Source organism: Cottoperca gobio, chromosome 21 (genome assembly GCF_900634415.1).
Source record: "Cottoperca gobio chromosome 21, fCotGob3.1, whole genome shotgun sequence".
NCBI lineage: Eukaryota > Metazoa > Chordata > Actinopteri > Perciformes > Bovichtidae > Cottoperca > Cottoperca gobio.
The window spans coordinates 14,964,070-14,983,730 of NC_041375.1; the positions used below are offsets into that span (position 1 = coordinate 14,964,070).

The 19,661-nt window shown below is 39.6% G+C and overlaps 3 protein-coding genes across 5 annotated transcripts; 1 reads left to right on the forward strand and 2 right to left on the reverse strand.

The window, feature by feature from the left end:
* Positions 1 to 96: 96 nt before the first annotated feature.
* tmem169b (transmembrane protein 169b) lies at positions 97 to 4,208 on the reverse strand. Of its 2 annotated transcripts, none has more exons than XM_029458994.1 (3): positions 4,044 to 4,208; positions 3,039 to 3,434; positions 97 to 2,582 (listed from the first exon to the last, which is right to left on the reverse strand). In XM_029458994.1, the coding sequence occupies exons 2-3, from the start codon at positions 3,310 to 3,312 to the stop codon at positions 1,948 to 1,950; spliced, it is 909 nt and encodes a 302-aa protein (XP_029314854.1). In that variant the 5' UTR covers positions 3,313 to 3,434; positions 4,044 to 4,208; the 3' UTR covers positions 97 to 1,947. The 2 variants fall into 2 exon arrangements, with proteins under 2 accessions (XP_029314854.1, XP_029314855.1); XM_029458995.1 differs by having other exon boundaries at positions 3,039 to 3,445.
* Positions 4,209 to 4,929: 721 nt separating this feature from the next.
* On the forward strand, positions 4,930 to 8,642 carry LOC115026247 (protein SIX6OS1). 2 transcript variants are annotated; one of them, XM_029458985.1, is made up of 14 exons: positions 4,930 to 5,055; positions 5,328 to 5,384; positions 5,524 to 5,650; positions 5,795 to 5,884; positions 5,982 to 6,166; positions 6,259 to 6,301; positions 6,404 to 6,512; positions 6,701 to 6,827; positions 6,948 to 7,012; positions 7,409 to 7,593; positions 7,675 to 7,810; positions 7,893 to 7,934; positions 8,017 to 8,044; positions 8,121 to 8,642. In XM_029458985.1, the coding sequence occupies exons 1-14, from the start codon at positions 5,004 to 5,006 to the stop codon at positions 8,249 to 8,251; spliced, it is 1,377 nt and encodes a 458-aa protein (XP_029314845.1). In that variant the 5' UTR covers positions 4,930 to 5,003; the 3' UTR covers positions 8,252 to 8,642. The 2 variants fall into 2 exon arrangements, with proteins under 2 accessions (XP_029314845.1, XP_029314846.1); XM_029458986.1 differs by having other exon boundaries at positions 8,124 to 8,642.
* A 519-nt stretch (positions 8,643 to 9,161) lies between these two features.
* On the reverse strand, positions 9,162 to 19,538 carry pfkla (phosphofructokinase, liver a). Its single transcript, XM_029458964.1, has 22 exons — positions 19,286 to 19,538; positions 18,889 to 18,962; positions 18,690 to 18,767; positions 17,419 to 17,608; positions 16,687 to 16,852; positions 15,873 to 15,917; positions 15,685 to 15,793; positions 15,372 to 15,467; positions 14,046 to 14,138; positions 13,415 to 13,540; positions 13,264 to 13,328; positions 12,777 to 12,840; positions 12,533 to 12,679; positions 12,358 to 12,428; positions 12,184 to 12,271; positions 11,921 to 12,073; positions 11,379 to 11,543; positions 11,231 to 11,292; positions 10,483 to 10,594; positions 10,268 to 10,367; positions 10,067 to 10,172; positions 9,162 to 9,982 (listed from the first exon to the last, which is right to left on the reverse strand). Exons 1-22 carry the CDS (start codon positions 19,368 to 19,370, stop codon positions 9,835 to 9,837), a joined length of 2,343 nt encoding a protein of 780 aa, XP_029314824.1. The 5' UTR covers positions 19,371 to 19,538; the 3' UTR covers positions 9,162 to 9,834.
* Between the last annotated feature and the right edge of the window lie 123 nt (positions 19,539 to 19,661).

The window sequence follows — 19,661 nt, forward strand, 5'->3', positions numbered from 1 at the left end:
AATATATATACACAATACTCAAAGTCACCCCAAAGCAAACCCCCAATTGTTAAATTAATTGGACTTTTTATTCACTTTAGTTATATTTTCTATAGGTCTTATTTTACTACATAAAGATAAAACCTTCTCCACTAAACAGGCCAGTACAAGTTGGTAAAGAAGTGTTGACTCTGACAGTGCTTTTGTCTCATAAACTGTTTTAGAGCATATGGATTTTCTTCAGTAAGCATCGCAGCGTAACACCAGGGGGCCAATAATCAGATCTTAAAGCACCCAAACCCCAGAAAGCCATCTGCATCTGTGTGCACCATGCAGGGATATACTGTACGCTAACTTGTTTTTCTAAGACATTAGAAACCACACATAATATGTACACAGTATGACTAGCTGGTTTTCTTTTCCACAATGTAGATTAAATATGTTTACATAGTTGTGATGTAATGACATAGCACTTTATTCATTTTTGAAATTCTTTACTTTGCATCCTGTGGTTTCACAACATGTAATGTGGAATAATGACCACAACCACTGATCCATGTGTCTGCCTGTATGAAAACAAAACTGAATTACACCATCCATTCAGGTCTAATCAGCTATGCATTTCAATCAGTTCATGATAGCCATTTGCAATACATTTACAAGTGCCAGAGTGTAAAACACCTAGCTACATCAATGTCAGGAAGTGTACTAGACTTAAATATTCATAATAAATTAAATCAATATTCAAAGCATGACTGTGTAGAAATGTAACAGGAATTCTCAGTTGGAAAATTACTACTTTTTTGTGGAACACAATTGTGAAAAGAACACATGTAGTTTTAAATCACAAACATCTGAGTTGATGGTGCCCTAAATACAGTATAGGGGAAAAAAAGACAATAAAACAACATAACTTCCTCAAGGAAATGTCTGATTTGTCATCTTATTATGACTATGGCTTCAAAACTTGGCTGGATTAACCTGCTTTTGATCACTCTTCCTCCGTATCTCTGTACATTGTTTATGTGGTGATGTAGGTGACAGCACACACAGCAGCAACACATATGTAGATAACCAAACACCAACAAATATTCATGTTTGGCTACTTCTTGATGAAACACACATCTTTTTAGGAATATGCACCATGTAAACACAATATCATCCAGAATAATACAGGTATTAATTAAAGGATAAAGCTGATAATAGGCTCTGAGGAAAAAGGAAAGCAACCCGGTTCAGTTTGTGGCAGCAACGCCAACAATAATACCATTTGGAAAGACTAGGGAGGGTAAAAGTTAAAAAGTTGTCTTGTTTCCACTGATGCTATTGTTTAAGTCAAGAATGTGCTGAATGATGCATATCCCCAATTAATTCAAGTATTTTACACGTATGTAGCCCTTGGGGCAGTTTTTCCAGTTGGTAATCCAGCTTTACTTCAAATACAACTTCAGAGTGATTATGATGACTTCACATACAAGACAGCGTTGCCTTTGAAATTCATACTGTTTTTTTATGTCAGTGCACAGCTCTGTGAAGACATACATTTAATTACAGATATTTACAGATGAAGTGAAACTTGATTTGACTTCCAGGCCTCCAGCAATGTGTGTATCAGTGTCCACAGCCAGGAGGCTGTACAACGCCTACCCGTATCAAAAGGTTATGAGTAGGATTCAGTGATTGGAGGATAACAATAACAACCTAAAAGTAAAAAACATTACCACACCCATGCTTAGAGGAATAATTTATAGTGATCCAGATCCAATAATGCTTTACAAAATTTAAATAATAGTTCAACAGTTTCAGTTCAGGCAGTGTTTGATAAGTCGTCATTTACAGAAAAGGACACTGAAACAGCTTTCAAGTACTTTCCTGTGCGCAACTTGAACTTTCTGGAACATGTTTGTCATATCACGTTGACTTAGGCCTACTTCAATATGTGCCTTGGACCTGAGCGCACCACCCACCTCACACTGATGATGTCTGGGCGAGTTCACTCGGGGCCTTGCTCTGCAGAGTGCCAGAAACAGTATCAGAGTCAAGCAGCTCTACTATGCTATAGGGGGAACAGTCCTCCAGTCCCAGGATCCCACAGGCCCAGCCGCAGAAGCCTTTCTCCAGGTCTCTCACATCCTGCCACCACTCACTGAAGACCCACGACACCTGCACCACGGCGGAGTAAAGAGCCAGAGACAGCGCCATGGGCATGATGAGCATGGGGTAAAAGATGATGAGGAAGGGGCATATTGTAATCTTGTGCCAGAACGTCCGCTCCTCATTGTATACCAGAAAGACATTGTACCAGGTGAGAGTGCCGTAGTAGAAGGAAGTGATGAAGGAGAGGAGGAAAATCACGGGAGCACAGGAGAGACTCCACAGGACGACATGGGGTCCCTGACACAGACCTAAGCTGCAGTTGCGTTTATAGCCGTCTCCTGCCTCACACTCTGCATCAAGACGTTCCTTTGACTTAGCCAGATCCCTGAGTTCCTTCTCTGTCAAAGTAAGGTGAATGTCCACTAGCTGACCCTTCTTCTTTCCTCGGGTGATGGTGCCTGTCAGGGTCACGTAGCGGCTGTCTGGAGGAAGGCTCCATCCTCCTCCTGTTAAGAGACAATACAACGTGAGAAAATTACATATACAGTATGAAAAACAACACAAAGAAAGGCAAACAAGAAAGAAATGTGGCAAACTAAGGTTCATTCTTGCTTTTTAGCTCTAAAGATAGGTCGGTCAGTCCACAAAAATGTCCCAAACCTTTAGGGGCCACAGTTTTCGCCCGAGGAGTCTGAAATGTGACATGGAGGTCAATTGTGTGTGTGTGTGTGTGTGTGTGTGTGTGTGTGTGTGTGTGTGTGTGTGTGTGTGTGTGTGAACTTGGGATGCATGTGCGTACATGTTGACCGCTATTGCGAATTCCAGTCTAAAAGTGTATAATTTATGCAATTTTTTTGGCCCCATGTTGAGGACAATACTTTAAATCCAACACATGACTGAACTTTCCTTCAGAAATAATAATTTGCATGTTGCTTCTTGATATTAAACAGAACCTCTCTCACCTTCGCCTGTAGGTGTGCAGAGGAATTTAGCTCCCTCCTCCGTGCTCCTCTCTGCTCCCTCCTCACTGCCTTGGTCTTCTCCAAGCCCGCTCTCCATTTCAGAGCGGTAAACAATAATGGACTCTGGACGTGGGTCTTTCTTCTTCCTCCTCTTCCTCCTTATGGGAGGTCCCACTTCGCCATCGTCCACGTGGTTCCCTGATACGTCTGATCTTAAGGAGATCATCTGGGGGCTGCCCTCTCCCTCAGTTTGAGACTCTACTACCTGTGTCATGCCGTCACCTGATCCAGTACACTCTTTGACTCTTAGGCTACTTTCTGATGGGTTATATATGGAGACTAATAGTGAAGTCAAGAGCAGCTCAGACTATGTCCACCCATTATGTTCTAAGGAATCTAAGGAAGATCTCCATATACACAGAGAGAGAGAGAGAGAGAGAGAGAGAGAGAGAGAGAGAGAGAGAGAGAGAGAGAGAGCGAGAGAGAGCGAGAGAGGGAGGGGGGTTAGCATTTCCACAGTCACATGCATGCATGTACAGTGGCCTAGATTCTGCACACGATCTACCATATGTCACATTATCATTGATCTAATGGCATTGTGCATCTGTACAGGTTAACTAAATCGCTCTAAATCGATGACAAACAAAACGTGATACATTTATTTAAAAAAGGGGGGGGGGGGGGGGGGTTGTCTCCCTTTTGCATGACAGCGCAACGATTGGCTAATCGCTGAGGATGTGCTGCGAGCTCAGTCTACTAACATCATCCTATCCCCTTTACAGACATAATGACAAAAACACTGCACAATTCATAGACGGATTCTAATGATTTTCCTAAAGAACGCATCATTTGATAGGAGGGGGTGAAATCAACAATGAAACCCATTCTTCACACAGCTGATCCCCTCCCATTTAAATCCCACCCATGTCGGCTCTTTTGTCTGCAGACGCCAGCCGACGAACAACATATACTCTAAATAGAACTGCAAATTAAAGGTAATCTTACCTTCAATAGTTTTGACGAGCACCGGGTAGATAAACTAAACCTTGTTCGGATAATTCACGGGATTTGTCAGGAAGACCCTACACATCACAGAGCTGTGTTTTTGCCGATACAGATCATACAGATGCGCTACGCAAAATAATTACCAGAATAGCACTAAACCCGCCCCTCCATCCGTCTGTCACACCAATCCTGAACCATCCATGAGCCTACTGACTGCCATTATGTGAAACAATTATGGGGGAAAAGCACACTAAAAGCATGATTTAAAACACCATATGTCCTAGAGACGTGGAAAATCATAACCAATATGTGTACTAAAAATCTAATAAATACATGGGAATAATCTTATAGCCTATTACAGTGTATAATATTTTAGATTGCATACAGTATGAACACATATTCCATCAGTCGAATAACGTTAGCCTTTATAACCTTAAAATGTTACACATCATTTCACTCATTATGGGAGGTCTGGCGCCTTATGTTGCGTATACAGTTAAATGAATTAATAAACAAATAAACCAGGCTAAATAAAGTTGTTGGATACAAAGTCATTATCGGTTAAAAATATTAAGATGTGTATAGTAGTAGCCTATAGCTTAGTGGTCACTAGCTTTCACTTAAAGCAAAATGCCCTATACCTTTTCTATACAGCAATGGACACGATTCTAGCTTTAAATGTACAAAGCTAACCAGCTAAGATGAAAAGTATATAGTATTTAGGTTTACAGAGTAAATAACGTTGAATCAGGCTTCCCAAACTGTTGTCAATGCATCAAGGTGACATTTAAAACAAAACTCTTAACTATATCGTGGCCTTCTTCATAAAAATAACATGTTAATAATAAAAAATAAATCCTGTTCTTTACGTTAAAATAGTTCCCGAGTTCAAACGTCCCCTAACGTCTGAACCGTTGACAGCAGCAGCTCGCTAACGGCTAACCTTAGGCTGGTGTAAAAATGAACGACCTATATTCATTTAATACTATTGACAGCCTCCTCTTTCAGTTTGGTGAGTTCAATTATTGAGTTTATGGTACGTTAATAGTTAACAGTTTTTTGTCTGTTGATGTTTGCTTGGCTTGCAATGTAAAGGTTGTACGTTAGCTAACGTTAGCTGCTTGGCTAACGGATGTCAGTAGACAGCCAGTTTTGGTGTTAGCTAACATAAACTAATCCAGGTGAGGAGAAAATAACATTTATTATTATTAGCCTATTATTATTAATATTAATAATGTAGATAATAGTTATTTTTAAATGAGATAACTTGTTTTTATTTTATAGCTTTTCAAACTCGGGAGCTTTTCCAAAAGAAGAATGAAATCAACCAACAAATTAAAGGTACTACTTTGTTCTTATTCTAACTAACGATAGTAGTTATATAAAATTTGACATTTGTAAAAAAAGACTAACAAATAAACAGTTACTTTGCAATATATGTTATGTTGTTATTGTTAAGTGTTCACATTTTTGTGAACAGTTTGCAGAGCTGATACTGCTGAGAGGAGGTCTTACATTCAAACAACCAACAGAGAAATCAAGAAACTTGAGGAAGAAATCAGGGTGAAGCAGAGCACTGTGATACATAATAAAACAAATGCTAAAAGGTATGTTGATGACTAGGTAATACATGGTCCAAACCATGATGGACAAGTTGATACATCAAATGTTACATATAACTTATCATAAGAAGTATGTATGAAGAAGTATGGATATTCATATATTACTGCTTATCATTCTTGCAACTTTAGCATGAAGGCAACTAACAGCCTGCTTCTTCAGTATGAGCAGTCACTGAAAGCAGAACTGGAGAACAGAAAAGACAGCTACAACCATGACATGTGGGTTCAGTTAGCTGTGGTGTTTATTTGCATTTAATATATTTTTGTTCGCAATAATAAACTAAGCTGAAATGTTCTTCATTTGTTTACCAACAAGGAAAGTCTACGAAGAGAGAATTGCAAGTTACAGGAAGTTATTCCAGTCACATAAAGAATATTATTGCCAAAATCCACTTGCTAAAAAGCTCCTCACGCTGCAGGCTGAAAAGGGGGAGATTGAGTGTAGGATCATGGCTTGCGAAGATCAAATAACAATGAAACAGAAGCTGGACCATCTCAGTGGTAAAACACTTTTTATATCATCATAAATTTCTCTGGTAGAGCTGATATATTTACAGCTCTTGATACAGTTAGTTGAATTTCTGCCTGAACAGGTCCAGCTGTCGGTTCTTCTTCCACTGACAAGTTACTAGACAGGTATTTTTCAGTGAATCTTATAACAATAACAAAATAATGATGACACATAGCCTCTAGCAAAGCTCAGTTGTTTTCTCTGATTGAGTATACTTTTCTTTCTAGTGTTTCTGGCCAGCAGTCCATAGCAGAACTAGAACAACTGTTAGATCAGACAGAGGATGAAAATAGTTCTTCCATTGACATCTCTTCTCTTCATCTCAACCAGACAAAGGTACTACGTCAAACAACAATACTAATGGAATTGCAAAGCTGGCACAATCCAAAATGTTATTGTTGATTTTTAAAATGATGATTTTACTACTTTTAACATCCTAAGTTTTGTAAATTGCTTGTAAAGTACTTTGAAATTAGTTTGAAAGGTGCTATGTAAATACAGTTTGATTGATTGACTGATTGCAGAAGGGTCATAAAACATCTGAAGAGGCAAATGATGATTGTGAGGAAAACGATGTCCAGTATACTGCTGTCTGCAGCCCTTCCCTAGGAGAAGGAAGCAATGAGCTGTGGTTAAGTCATCCGTTGGATGGTAAGTAGAGGAAAGTCCGCTATGTGTTTCAGTTAATACCAACACTTTACAACACACTAGATGCCATGTTTGGATGTTTATGTTACATCAAACCCATCAGCAGAATATGTATTTCTTCAGAGCAAATACAGCCAGATAAGATGCACACTGAGGAGCAGGAAACTGGACAAGAGGACCAAGTCTTGGTAATGTTTGTCTATCATTATACCTAGACTGTCCTTAAAATTGCCACTTTGTAACCCAAAAAACAACCTGGTATCGTGTTGAGGATAATCCTGTAATGTAGTGCACTGTTAACAGTTTTCATTGAGAACTATTTTCTACCAAAGTTTAACCGCCAATGAAAACTCTTCCAGCCAAGGTCCTTGGAATATTTTCTGAATAATTACATTGTGCCTGTAAAGAAATGTTGCAGTTACATTTTTCTAATTTATTTTTTACTTTGATTTATGTAACTGGAAATCAGTTGTATCCAATAATGGCAGAGTTTTATGGTCCATGCTTTAAATGCTACTTTAGACATTTCAACTTTTCCTGTTTGAAATGCTTTTACGCTCAAGGTGTTCTCTGCATATCAACAGAACACCCCTGTATCAGCTGTGGAGGACAATGTGTGGGGAAAAGTACCTATAGATGAAGAGCAGGCGCCGAGCGAAGATGACAGTGAGGATCTCACTGCTTTCCCTCAATCATCCAAAGAAACGCATCCTCAGTCCTCCCTGGCAGAAATGACAGCTGTGTCTTCAACCCCAACATTCCCATTTAAGTAAGGCTTTGTCTGACTTGTCCATCACTTTGAATCATTGTCAAGACTGCCACGGAAAACTGTTTCATTTGTTCACTTCAGCTTTAGCCCTGCCAACTCACCATATCCAGGCTCCTCTGATACCAAATCTCCAGCTTTCCTGTTCTCTATGAACTCTGATCCGAGCACCCCGGGCTTCCACGGGTTTGGATTTGACGTGGGCACATCCCAGGATGAGGTGAGGAGTGAGCAAAAAGAAAAAGTAATTTCACAGAAATGACTGTTTCTTGGATTTGTACTACCTCCAAGTTTCTTTACAGGAGTCATCTTTCGCTTTTAATCGCTCTTTTTTCAACGAGAAGGTAATGCATTTCTACTTTAATCCCTCTTTATTTCATACACTATTGCTAGAACAAAAATGCCAAACTGTTCGTCTATTTTCAGAAAACCACAGAATCAAAGTCTGCAACCTGTAAGTATCAAATTAAATCTCCTTATTTTGTTATGTGTATTACCTGCTTTGAACTACAGTTATGTATATGATTTAGCAGGTCCTGACTTCCTGTTTGGCCAACCAGAGCAAAGTGAAGACTTCCAGTTTGGCTTTACTTCAAAGAGCCCTCAGAAAACGGACAAAGAAACCACCAGGGATGAGTTTTCATTTTCTTTCAACTTTTGAGAACTAGAAGAAAAACATCTGAAATGCTGAATTGTGTTTATTACTTATTTTCTTCTGTAGTGTTCTTATAAAGTGGGTAATGACAAATGCCTTAGGTAAGAGTTCATGGTTTAACACCATTATAAAACTTCAGCAGCTATATATGTAAGTGAAATTTGCCATGTAGGGTTTTTTTGTTCTGTTAAATGGTATGTATTTGAATCAGAATCTTATTTCAATAGCTATTCACACTACGAATAACATTTCTGACAGTATCACTGTTGAATGACATTGATGCTAATGCTATATCTTCAATAAAATACACAACATATGTTCATATTCCTTTACAGATTTCTCTGCTTGTTGTAAAGTTTATTACTGTGTAATAAATTGCATATTGATATTTTGTGAATTGCTGTTCAGTTTGTATTTTATAATGATAGAAGCTGTTTCAGTCTACAGTGTATAAATAAAATGATCTCACTGGTCCCATGAGTCAGTCACATTCTGGGAGTTAAGGTGACACTACAGGGAACATATATTTTCATGCACTGGTCAATTTGGGGCTATTTTGCTTCTATAACATGTATTCTTTCAGACCAGTGGAAAGAAAACATCCAAAAAACATTGTGGTTTTGTTACATTTTATTTTTACTACACTTTGTGCGCCTGTAGACTTATCCTTAATTCAAGAAAAGTTAGCTTAAGATAGGGCCTCATTTGCATATATAAATATAACATTTCAGAAAACATGCAATACAAAAAAAAGGCTTAATGTAAGTAATCAACTGAGGAAGTTTCATAGTGATATGTATTTACCATATTCCCTGTAGTCTCACATACACAAAGGCGGTTTGCTCAGAGTTTTGTTCATACTCTGGGCCTCTAAAAACATTTTACTAAACAAAATGAAACAAGAATTGAACCTAGCTTTATCCAATGTGCGTGCACGTATTTATTAAGACAAGTCATTTGCATATTTAAACATTTCAGAAAACTTGAAATACAAAAGAATACTTTGAATGTATGAAAGTAATCAACTGGGGAAGTTTGATGGTGATATCCATTAGTTAAAACTGATACCCTATCCACATGTAGCGTCTCCCCTTTAACAGCAATCACAATCTCCAAACAACCACTTTACATTTGGATTTTGGGTCTCCAAAAATTTAGCTCTCAATTTAAGCTGGATAACATGAACATACTATACATACTTTTACTTATTATTATTATTTCACACCACATCACATACCCTCTGCTTTTTATAATAAATGCAGTCGTTAATGAATTCAATTTTAGCTTCATGGCACACCTGATTGTCTTTTATGGCAGTGATTTGACTACACGAAGGCTTGGCAAAAAGAAAAGCACAATCTGCTCTGCACTGAATGACTCATTCAATAAATGAATTCTTGAATTACATTTTTACATTATTTAACATTCTGTGGCTACTGTGACCATGACAAGACTGACTGATATTTACAGTCCTGTAAACATGCATAGCAGCAAAATTGAAAACCATTTTTGAAGTAGTCTGCGTATGAACAAAGGCTGGACAGATGAGGGTTTAAAAGTGCAGAGAGTGTGTTTTAGTTTTAGAGAGCCTAGAAGCCACAGTCGATGCTGATGGAGCGTCGAGTCACATGTTCAACCTCTCCTGGGACATATTCACAGAAGCTGGTTTGGTACTTGGCCAACATTTTTAGCATTTGGTGAAGATTGTACCACCACTGGACCTTGGGCATCCGGTGCCTGAAAAACATAAATCAGATATTATTAACACTGATTAATAATGAACTCTTTGTTATTTGACAAAACACTGTTAACTTTGCTTACTCAAAATCAGTCAAATCCTTTAGGTCAGAGACGGAGTTGAATGAGATGACCTTCCTGTTGAGGCCAAGCACACATGCCGTTTCTGGTGAGTTGGCAAACACGCGGCCTAAGTGGGAAATAAATGGTGGAATGATTACATTGCTGCGGTTTGACTTTTGGGTTTCTGAGCAATTAATTTAATTATACTGAAAGTAACTCTACCTTGTCGGAAGTTTTCAGTTAATTTCTTGGAAATCCACTGGATAGCCCTCACACCCAACTTGGTGCCAAAGTTTCTATCAAAGGGAGAAGGTGCCCCACCCTGGATCACAGACACACAAGCGGTGTCTTGAAGTATGCGAGGTATATGTAATTTATATCATTACTGTAATTGAAATAATTTGTAAGTCGATGCCTCCTGTATGGTGGCTCCGTACCTGCTGAAGGTGTCCCAACACATTGACTCTGCAGTCAAAGATGCCCTTCCCCTCTGATGAATACAGCCTATGGATGAAATCTGTAGTGTAGTTTTCATGGCACTTTTCATTCCTGTTATGACAAAGAAAATTATCAAATGAACAAAAGGAAAAACTAGATCAGACTGTTTCATATACAGTAAATACATACAGTGTTATATGTGCCATATACTGTATGCTGTACAGTACGTCCTTTATAGTTAAGACTTAGTATTTTCACTTCTGGCTCAAAGGATTTCACTTCCTTCCGTCAGTCAGCTACTTTAATCCAGACTGAAATGTACCTCATGTCTTTTACAATTTACAATATCAAGAATAGAAATGCAAAGAAAAGCTGCGCAGCATTTAAAATGTTGCTTTAGAATTTGAATGGTTTTAAATGAAGCTTTGAACTGTTCGGTACAACTCTAGAAATATCGCAACAACTTTAAGATCAATTGACATGAAATTTTGTACAAACAATATTGTTGCCCAGATGATAAATCGTGCTGACTTTGGTGATCCTCAGACTTTAATATTGCGCCACAATCTAGTCGAAATGTTCAGTCTGTCCAATGTTTTGGTTTATCACCAAATACCAGCAAACTATAAACCTTCCCTCAGCAGTACTTTGTGTTTAGCAAATGCTAACGTGTTAAACTAAGCATGTAACTCGTTAGCTCCTGCATTGCATAAGAATCTATGTATGCTCTGTCTGAGTGTCATGCACCTCAATACCAGACCCCGCTGGATGTCCTTCTTCATCTTTTCAGCCAAATGCTCCACGTTGGTCTGTCAAAAGGCAAGATAATTAAAGATACAGAGAACTGTGAACATTAGACAGAGTAAAAGAAACTAGGTTTTTCTCTTGGTTTTACCTTCAGGTCGTGGATGTTGAAGGGGTCTTCAAAGATGTACGCTGCGTCAGCACCCACAGCGATACCAGTGGAGGTTGCCAGATATCCACAGAACCCACCCATAGTCTCCACCACAAACACTCGTCTCTTGGTCCCAGTGGCAGACTGCTTGATCTTGTCGCAACTCTGAGGAAGAAATCAAAATGGAAGTGTGAAATGAGACATTGGCAATTGTCGTGTTGTTTACATGCTTTTTCCAGGTGTCATGCTTAAATGTAGAGTCTGCTATTGATTTAATAAAAGGCCATCAGCAAACAATTACAATTACAATGCTGCAGGTCTCTGTCTACTTCCTCTCAAAGTTTAAAGATAAAAACTAAAGCTCTAAATACTTACTGTCACCCATGTTTTGACTAAGTATACAGAGCACAAAGTGTACCTCATTAGGAATATGGCAGCTCATATTATATGCAATATTTTCAGGCTTGGTTCACTCTCTATTTGAGTTAATCCTCCTAAAACATCAAAGTCACACTGTTAATTTTCCGCCTACTCAGCATTACCGCCATGGCAGCATTGACAGCCGTGTCCGCTCCCAGGCTGAAGTCAGTTCCAGGAACGTTGTTGCTGATAGTAGCCGGGATTACACACATGGGGATGCAAAGCTCATCATAGCGACCCCGGGCTTCAAACAATTGCAGCACACCTGCGTACGCCTTTTGAAAGTCACAAAGAGATAGATTGAAAACCTCTTTAATGTAGCATTGACTCAAACAATGATGTACAAGCACTGCAGGTCTGTTTCTTTGAAGGTTAAGTCTTATACCTCAAACCCTCCAATTACAAGAAGAGCCGAGATTTCAAACTTAGTGATGGTTTCCACAATCTTCTCCATGTGTTTGTTTGGAAGAGTTCTGAAATTGGACATGAAACAGAAAAATAAAAACACTTAAAGAGGGCCTCTGACAATTCTACATACTACAAGTGTTCTGTTGCTCACCGCTTTGTCCCCAGCAGTGAGCCCCCTTGGCCCGTCCATCCTGCAACACTGTGCCAGTCCATCTCAAAGACCTGCAGACAGACAGCACTGAACAGTTTCATCTCAGTCTCATGCAGCTTACTTGTTGCTAAAGTCTACTGCAGTGTGGTGAAGATGTGAAGGTAGAAGCCCTCACCTTTCCAAAGGCAAGTCCTTGAAAGCCATCATGGACAGCGTAGACCTTGTGTCCTTGAGCGAGCGCCAACCTCACAGCAGACCTCACCGCTGAATTCATCCCTGCAGCCGGAGCTCCCACGTTCAGAATAGCCAAGGAGAAATTGCTCTGAGGCAACATAAGTCATATATTAATAAGCACGTTTGTGCTTAACTTTTGCAATTCTTTTACATGCCAATACTCTGTGTGTCCGTGTGTGACTTACCATAGACTGGGTGGGCTTTTGGAAGGCAAGAAGCTTGTAGATGTTCCAGTTGTTCTCAAAACTCCTGCAAGAAAAGCATAATTTTTAGCATGGATGAGTTTATTATTTGCAAAGAATTTGTTTTTTATCTTGTGCATGTTAAAAACGTATACGAGTGAATGACGCATTTACATAAGCAACTTAAACAAAGGTGTTGATTTACAGTACATCAACGCAGTTTTGCATTATAATTAGGGCTGTCGAATTAACGCGTTAATTTCGTTGGATTAATCCCAGAAAAATAACGCGTTAAAAATATTAACGCAGATTAATCGCGCTCCTAGATGCCCCTGACTTTTGCTCCGACAGCAGCTTGGAGCACCCCCCGTTGTTTTTTTAAATCGCTTTCCAGCCCTAATTATAATATTAATAATAATAATAATAATAATAATAATAATAATAAGATTCCAACTATTGAGTATATATGAAAAAACATCTCAGCTCTCACCCTCCACGCAGTTTGACAGCCTCCTCAAACCTCTTCTCGTTCATGGCAGTCTGCACCAACTTAGTCTGCAAACGAGGGTACAGTAAATAAAATGCAGCAAACTCCAACTTGTTCATTAAAATAATTTGCGGAAGAGCGGAGAGTGACTCACCATCTCCACACACTCCATCAGAGGCAGTCGAACAGCCTTGTTACCTGACAGGCCGATAACACAGGCTGGGGTGTCAGGAGAGGCCTCCATCAGGGCGACCACCGCCTCCACACCCAACTTACTGCTCTGAAAACACAAGAGAGTGCACACTGTACAAGGGGACTGCCTAAAAACTATTATTTATAGGCATTTCAACCTAAGGCGGTGCCTTAAATCCTGCGGCACGCAGTGTTTTCTGCCTGATGGGAGTTCTCGTCTCGTCACGTTTTTGATAAACTAGCAAAGACTTACCGATAAAAGTGGTTTATTACCTAATCTTTGATCTCACCCCTAACTTTAAACAGATGATTTCTACTTATTTTTTGGTTATCATTGATTTACCAAGATGCACTTTGCTCCTTGTACTGGTGGCACGGCTGAAACCGCGATAAGACTTCACTGCAGATTTTCAAATGACTTGTAATAGTCTTACTGCTGTTAAATCTTTGCATTGACCATCAAAACGTTATACTGGAGAATATGTACAACTAAATAGTGCTAACATAGGTTGACATTTAGATGGACTACATTGTGTCCAACAACAAAAATCTACTCAGATGGGGAACGGGGTTCAGTATGTTGTAAAACTCACCAGTATTCTGTCAAACGCTGAGGGAGTTCCTCCTCGCTGAACATGGCCGAGAACTGTCACTCTGGTATCATAACCCAGCCTCTCTACCACCAGCTTCAAACACACATGGAAGCATTTCAGTGTACTGTGGGTTTGTCATTAAGCAGGCATACACAACAGAGATACTGTGAAGGACATTCTTAATGAGCAGAGTACTGGAAACCAAAGAAGCTGATGGAGACCGAAGTGAAGTCTTCCGCTGAAGGTTTATTAGAATCTTGTCACATTGTATGCCACCATCGATTCTGCCGAACAACCACTCTTCCCTCGATATTTATCCTAAACAAGGCATTCCATCAATGGTTTACCTAAAGATGGATCACCTAGATGGCTCCTCTAACCCTAGTCAACACATTTTAACTAAGACAGTCAGAGCATCTCCCTAACCTTGCCAGTCTGAATACACTTGGACAGCCTCATTTCTCATCCTGCAGCTGTGCCTCACCAGGTCCGTGGAGATGACCAGGATGAGCTATAGTTTGTTGTGAGAACATCCTGACCTGAGAATGGCCTGGTAGAGGTTGGCATTGGACCTAAAGCCCATTTGATGTCCTCTGCCATCAGAAAGACCGTCACAGCTCCAAATATGCACATGTACTAGGGTTTGAACATATCGACATATGTATACTAAGACTAGTTATGGAAATTGGGCGAGCTATAGGACTTGGTCTAAAATTCCTTAACAGATACTATGAGAGAAAAGTCCTTTACAAAAACAAACTACAGAAAACTCTAAACTCTGAACCAACTGCTCTGCCAGTTCAATCTTTGAATTATATTTTAACATCACTGGCAGCTGTTACATACAGTATAGGCAATCAGCTAATTCACTATGAGAGCAGTTGTTAAAATGTCACACAATCATTAACATCCTCTGCTCCAGTGTTTCACCAAATGCAGGGCTTAACCTCTCCACACACACGGAGCAGAGGAGACACAGGTGAAGTAAAGATAAAGTTGCCAGTTACAAACAGGCTCGGCAGAGAAAGACATGCTAACGTAATGACAGATTCTGCGTTTTTAGCAGAGCTACACCTGAGGATATTTGCTAAAAGCAGATTGGTGATGCTGTTTTTCCCCTCATTGTTCCCTGTGAAGTTTGCTGGAAGTGATGTAATATATCCTTGCTGCATTTTATCTTGAGTGAGCACTGCGACGGAACAAAATTTAATTTGAGAACTGAGTTTTGTGTGGTGGTTGGTGGTAGAAGGAGCAGCCCATCCACCGCACCAAAGCAGTCAACTGAGAAGAAACACAGAGCACGAGTCCTTACATCTTTAAACTTACATCTTTTACGTAAGTTGAGGATATCGGCTTGCCATTTCTGTCGATGGCTCCTTCTGCGATGATTATAATGTTGAGTCTTGACCCTGTTAAGCGGCTCTGGGAGGTAAACAGATGCATACAGAATTGGGAGTAAGTAAGTAAGCACAATCCTGCTTCCAAGTCATGTAAGGAAGTCAATTCAGCCTCTATTTCTGAAATGCTTGCAGACCAAAGAGCACGTTTATATTTCTCCTACTTTAAAACCCACTCCTGTGAATACACACGTTCCTGGGGCTTATATACAGTCTCAAGTCGACTGGTTTTTGTGTCTTACCCCCTCTAGACGTGCACACATACGGTCCTCCCAGTCCTCATGAGGAGGAGCCTCTGGCATGAAGAGCCAGTCTGCACCAGATGCCAGTGCTGACACCAAGGCCAGATATCTGGAGAGATGGAACAAAAATGTGCTTTATTCAGTGGCCTTGTATCAAGGATGGACAAACTGGTCAGAGTGTTACTCACCCACAGTGTCGCCCCATAACTTCCAGAACAAAGGTGCGCTGGTGGCTGGGGAGGTACACAACATTTGTAATATTATATGCAAGCATGCAAACAGAGAATTTCCAGATTGTAACAACATGCCAGAGCCCAGTGAACAGGTCCGGACAAGATCACATGCCAAACAGGCTTGGGTTGTAAAACTATTGCATTCCAATAACAATAACTCATTACAGTATGCAGGTATAAATACACACCAAGATAAGTCTGATATAGGGCTACAAAGAGTACGGTCTCGACCTGCCCTATATGAAAAGTGTCATGATATAACATCTGATTTGGCACTAAATATAAAAATAATCTTCAAATTGCATGTTTTTGTCCAAACCCCAAATATAATATTGTTCAAATCCTTACAATTTAAAGAATCAGAACATTTATGTGTTTTCTGTTGATTGAATAATAAATGTAATCAACTAAACATTTCAGCTGTAGTCTGATACTATCTATTAATATATCTATTTACCACTGTGTTCTTGTTATATCTTCATATTCTACAAGTTATTTAGTATGAATTACTGAAAACAAAATGAGGATTACACCACAATGAAGGCTTTTTGTGCTGCTACACGTGGGTTGTTACCGCTTATGTATGAATAGTGTCAGTGTTTTTAAAATTTCACTAAGAAATTTCCATTTGAATAAATATTTTTTACTATTTGCCAGAGGAGTGCCTTGGACCTTTCTTTTTTTTGTCAGACATAACAGACCTCATAATTGCTTTGATAAAACACCAGCTGCTTCAGTGCCGTCACTGTTAAATATCACAGTGTCGGACCTTTGTGCCGTGGTCATGATAGAATCAATTATCTCCATGATGCGGTGCAGCGCAGAGTCAGCGCCGATGGTCATGTCAGTGCCGCAGAAGTCATTGTCGATAGAGCCCACAAGCCCCACGATGTTCAGGTGGTCATGCTGCTTGGCCAGAGAGTCTATGATCCTTCCTGAAGTAACACACATGCACAATGTTGTTGATGTTTTGATTGATGAGTTTACTATTATTTACACCAAAACAAAAGGAAATCTTCATCCTATTACTACAAAAGGATTCATAACTATAAATACTAACTGTGTGGATGAAATGATACAGAGCCAATCATATATCCTGTACTGAGAGCAGCGTTTCTCCAACATTTCTCTGATAACTTCAGATCCAGACATTTAATGGCAAAATAAAAAAAGTCATAGAAATGTGGCTTGCAACTGGCTGAAAGGCCAATTTACACACATACAAGGGGAAATGATGCCATTGTAGGCCTTGGTTATAAATTATGGATTTTTCTAGGTTTGAAAAGTGTTCATTTAACATTGAACATTTGGGATAATGTAAAATATATAAACATAATTCTAGTTGTTTTTAGACATTTTAATGCAGACAGGTTACATATTGTACCTTTAAGAGGACCATGTCAGCATAGAATACATTTTATTTATTGTCCAATATAGGAGTACATAATGTTGGTAAACGTTTTTTAGGCTCAGTGATAAGTTGATAATGAGAGCACTTTACCTTTCAGTACGAGCTCCTCCAGCAGACTGCTCCACTCGTTGCGAAAGATGTTGGCTCCGGTGAGGCTGCCGTCTCCACCACACACACACAGGTTGGTAATGCCTTTCTTCACCAGGTTGAAGGCAGCAGCAAGCCTGCCCTCCCGAGTTGTGAAGGCCTTGCATCGGGCGCTACCTATCACAGTCCCGCCCTGCAGCAGAGACGTCAGACAAACCAAATCAAGACAAACAGGACAGTGTAATTGGTCACTGAAAAAATCTTTTTGCTCTGGCTCCTGATGGTATTATTAAATGCATCAGACATTTGAGAAGGAAGATTAGGATTAGATGAAATGTGAGCAGAGATTGGAAACAGCGCTAGATCGCAAGTAGTCACTCTTCCCAAATTCTGGGTTGTGACCCCCGCAAAAAGGACACAGGATTAAACTAAGGGGTTGTAAGATCATCATTAGAGTAGGAAATAAGAAAAAGAAAAAACAATGTTCTGCTTTATACATTTAGGTTTAAGTTTCAATACATTTTTTTAAATGAAAACAGCCCAAGGAGGGAAGATCACTCTTTGTTTGAACTGCTTAAAATCCATAAACATGAACCCTGAGACTACTGGCAAGTTGACATTGCTAAGCTGAAAAGGTTGTGAACCAGCTCAATACTGAATGTGGACATTTCAGGATACTATAATGTAGGTTAAAACACAACAAAAACAAACGACAGATTTGCTTTAGAAAAAGTAGCACATGCACTTTAAACACACTTCCTGCAGAAATTCGAGACAACTAATGCAAAAAGGACATTTTCCTTTGAAAAGTATAACTTGCCACTTCTTCAACTGGTAAGGCTTAAAGCTCATGCAGCACGGCCCCTTACCAGGTTATAACCAGAATTAGACAGGCAGGGCGAGAAGAGATGAGAAGATGGATGAAATCATAAAATTCCTATTAAAGCATAAAAAGGAAAGAGAAATAGAGAGATATTTAAAACCAAAAAAACAAAAAACAAATCTAAAATCATGATACATCTAAGGCCTTTTTCAGAAGAAATGTTGACATATGACTGTAGGAAAATCACAGGTGTAAAAAACACAATTAGTGATGGTTCAGCTATTGTGGTTACTGGGACGCCTGGATAGAAAGAAAGAAGCCATCGTTAACCTTATTTGTAACACCTGTGATTTTCCTATTATGACAAGTCCAAATATCTGCTGTGAAAAGGGCCTTTTAGCTACCTTTACCACTGCTGTTAATAAGGACTGCCGGTAACATTTTAACTTACCTGTTGGATGATGTTGGTCACACTGTGCCAGTGTGCTAGTTTGATGTTGTCTCCCCCATCCACCAGGCCCTGGTATCCCTGAAAATAATATTTCAAATGGTATGTTAATGTTAAAAAGAACAAAGTTGTCTAGTTAAACACGAATAAAGACCTAACTTAATGTTACATAGGGTCCTATTAATATAAACAGCTGGTTTACCTCATAAATAAGATAGACCTTGGCCCCCACATAGATGCCCATTCGAGTCACAGCTCGGACAGCAGCATTCATCCCTGGGTCAAGGACAGTTGCAAAATAAATGACAGCCACCTCTGCTTCTCATTACACACGCTGTTGCACAATAACCCTGCATGAAGAAATCAAACACTGGATATGACTGTATTATCTCTTATTGGGCAAAGGTGCCACCAGCGCAATAACTGGAGTAAGTGTCGTGTTTCCAGTAAATTACAATATGTAACGTTATGTATGCAGCTCATCACGACCTTTGGCACATGAACCGATGACAGAAAGTTAACTAAATATCTATGTGAACTTAAAGCATGGCTGTATAGGCTAACTGTCATATAATGTTAATCAGTTAGATTAAAATCACCTTGTGCATCTCCACCGCTGGTCAGCAGTGCCATGGCTCGACCAGCTCCCGTCATCTTCAGCTTCTCCAAGTCCATCGAGGACATGTTGACCTCAGTTTACAGTGAAACCGGACAAAAAAACAAGAAATATCTGTTAACTAGATAAAGAAAGTGGTGAATTAGGTAACGTCCAGGTCCGTCCAGGTGTGGCTTCCTTGTTAGCAGTAAACTGAGTAAAAACGCACGTACGTTTCTGCACACTGACTCCGCCCTTCAGAGTGGGCGTTTATTTGTATCACCCCCCACCGTCCGGGGTTGTCCTGGGTTGTGCCTGCGCGCTGAGATGCATGCAATTCGGGGGAGCGCGCACATCGAAAACTATAAGACATTGTAATA

What these genes read in the sequence shown, in the direction of transcription:
- LOC115026247 (XM_029458985.1), top strand. Translation starts at nt 5,004, where the DNA reads ATGAACGACCTATATTCATTTAATACTATTGACAGCCTCCTCTTTCAG. An exon ending in AATAAAACAAATGCTAAAAG is followed by an intron (nt 5,651 to 5,794) that starts GTATGTTGATGA and finishes TTGCAACTTTAG; the next exon opens with CATGAAGGCAACTAACAGCC. An exon ending in GACAAGAGGACCAAGTCTTG is followed by an intron (nt 7,013 to 7,408) that starts GTAATGTTTGTC and finishes GCATATCAACAG; the next exon opens with AACACCCCTGTATCAGCTGT.
- pfkla (XM_029458964.1), bottom strand. Translation starts at nt 19,370, where the DNA reads ATGTCCTCGATGGACTTGGAGAAGCTGAAGATGACGGGAGCTGGTCGA. An exon ending in ATCATGACCACGGCACAAAG is followed by an intron (nt 15,918 to 16,686) that starts GTCCGACACTGT and finishes GTACCTCCCCAG; the next exon opens with CCACCAGCGCACCTTTGTTC. An exon ending in CAGCGGGGTCTGGTATTGAG is followed by an intron (nt 10,595 to 11,230) that starts GTGCATGACACT and finishes TTGTCATAACAG; the next exon opens with GAATGAAAAGTGCCATGAAA.
- tmem169b (XM_029458994.1), bottom strand. Translation starts at nt 3,312, where the DNA reads ATGACACAGGTAGTAGAGTCTCAAACTGAGGGAGAGGGCAGCCCCCAG. An exon ending in CTGCACACCTACAGGCGAAG is followed by an intron (nt 2,583 to 3,038) that starts GTGAGAGAGGTT and finishes GTCTCTTAACAG; the next exon opens with GAGGAGGATGGAGCCTTCCT.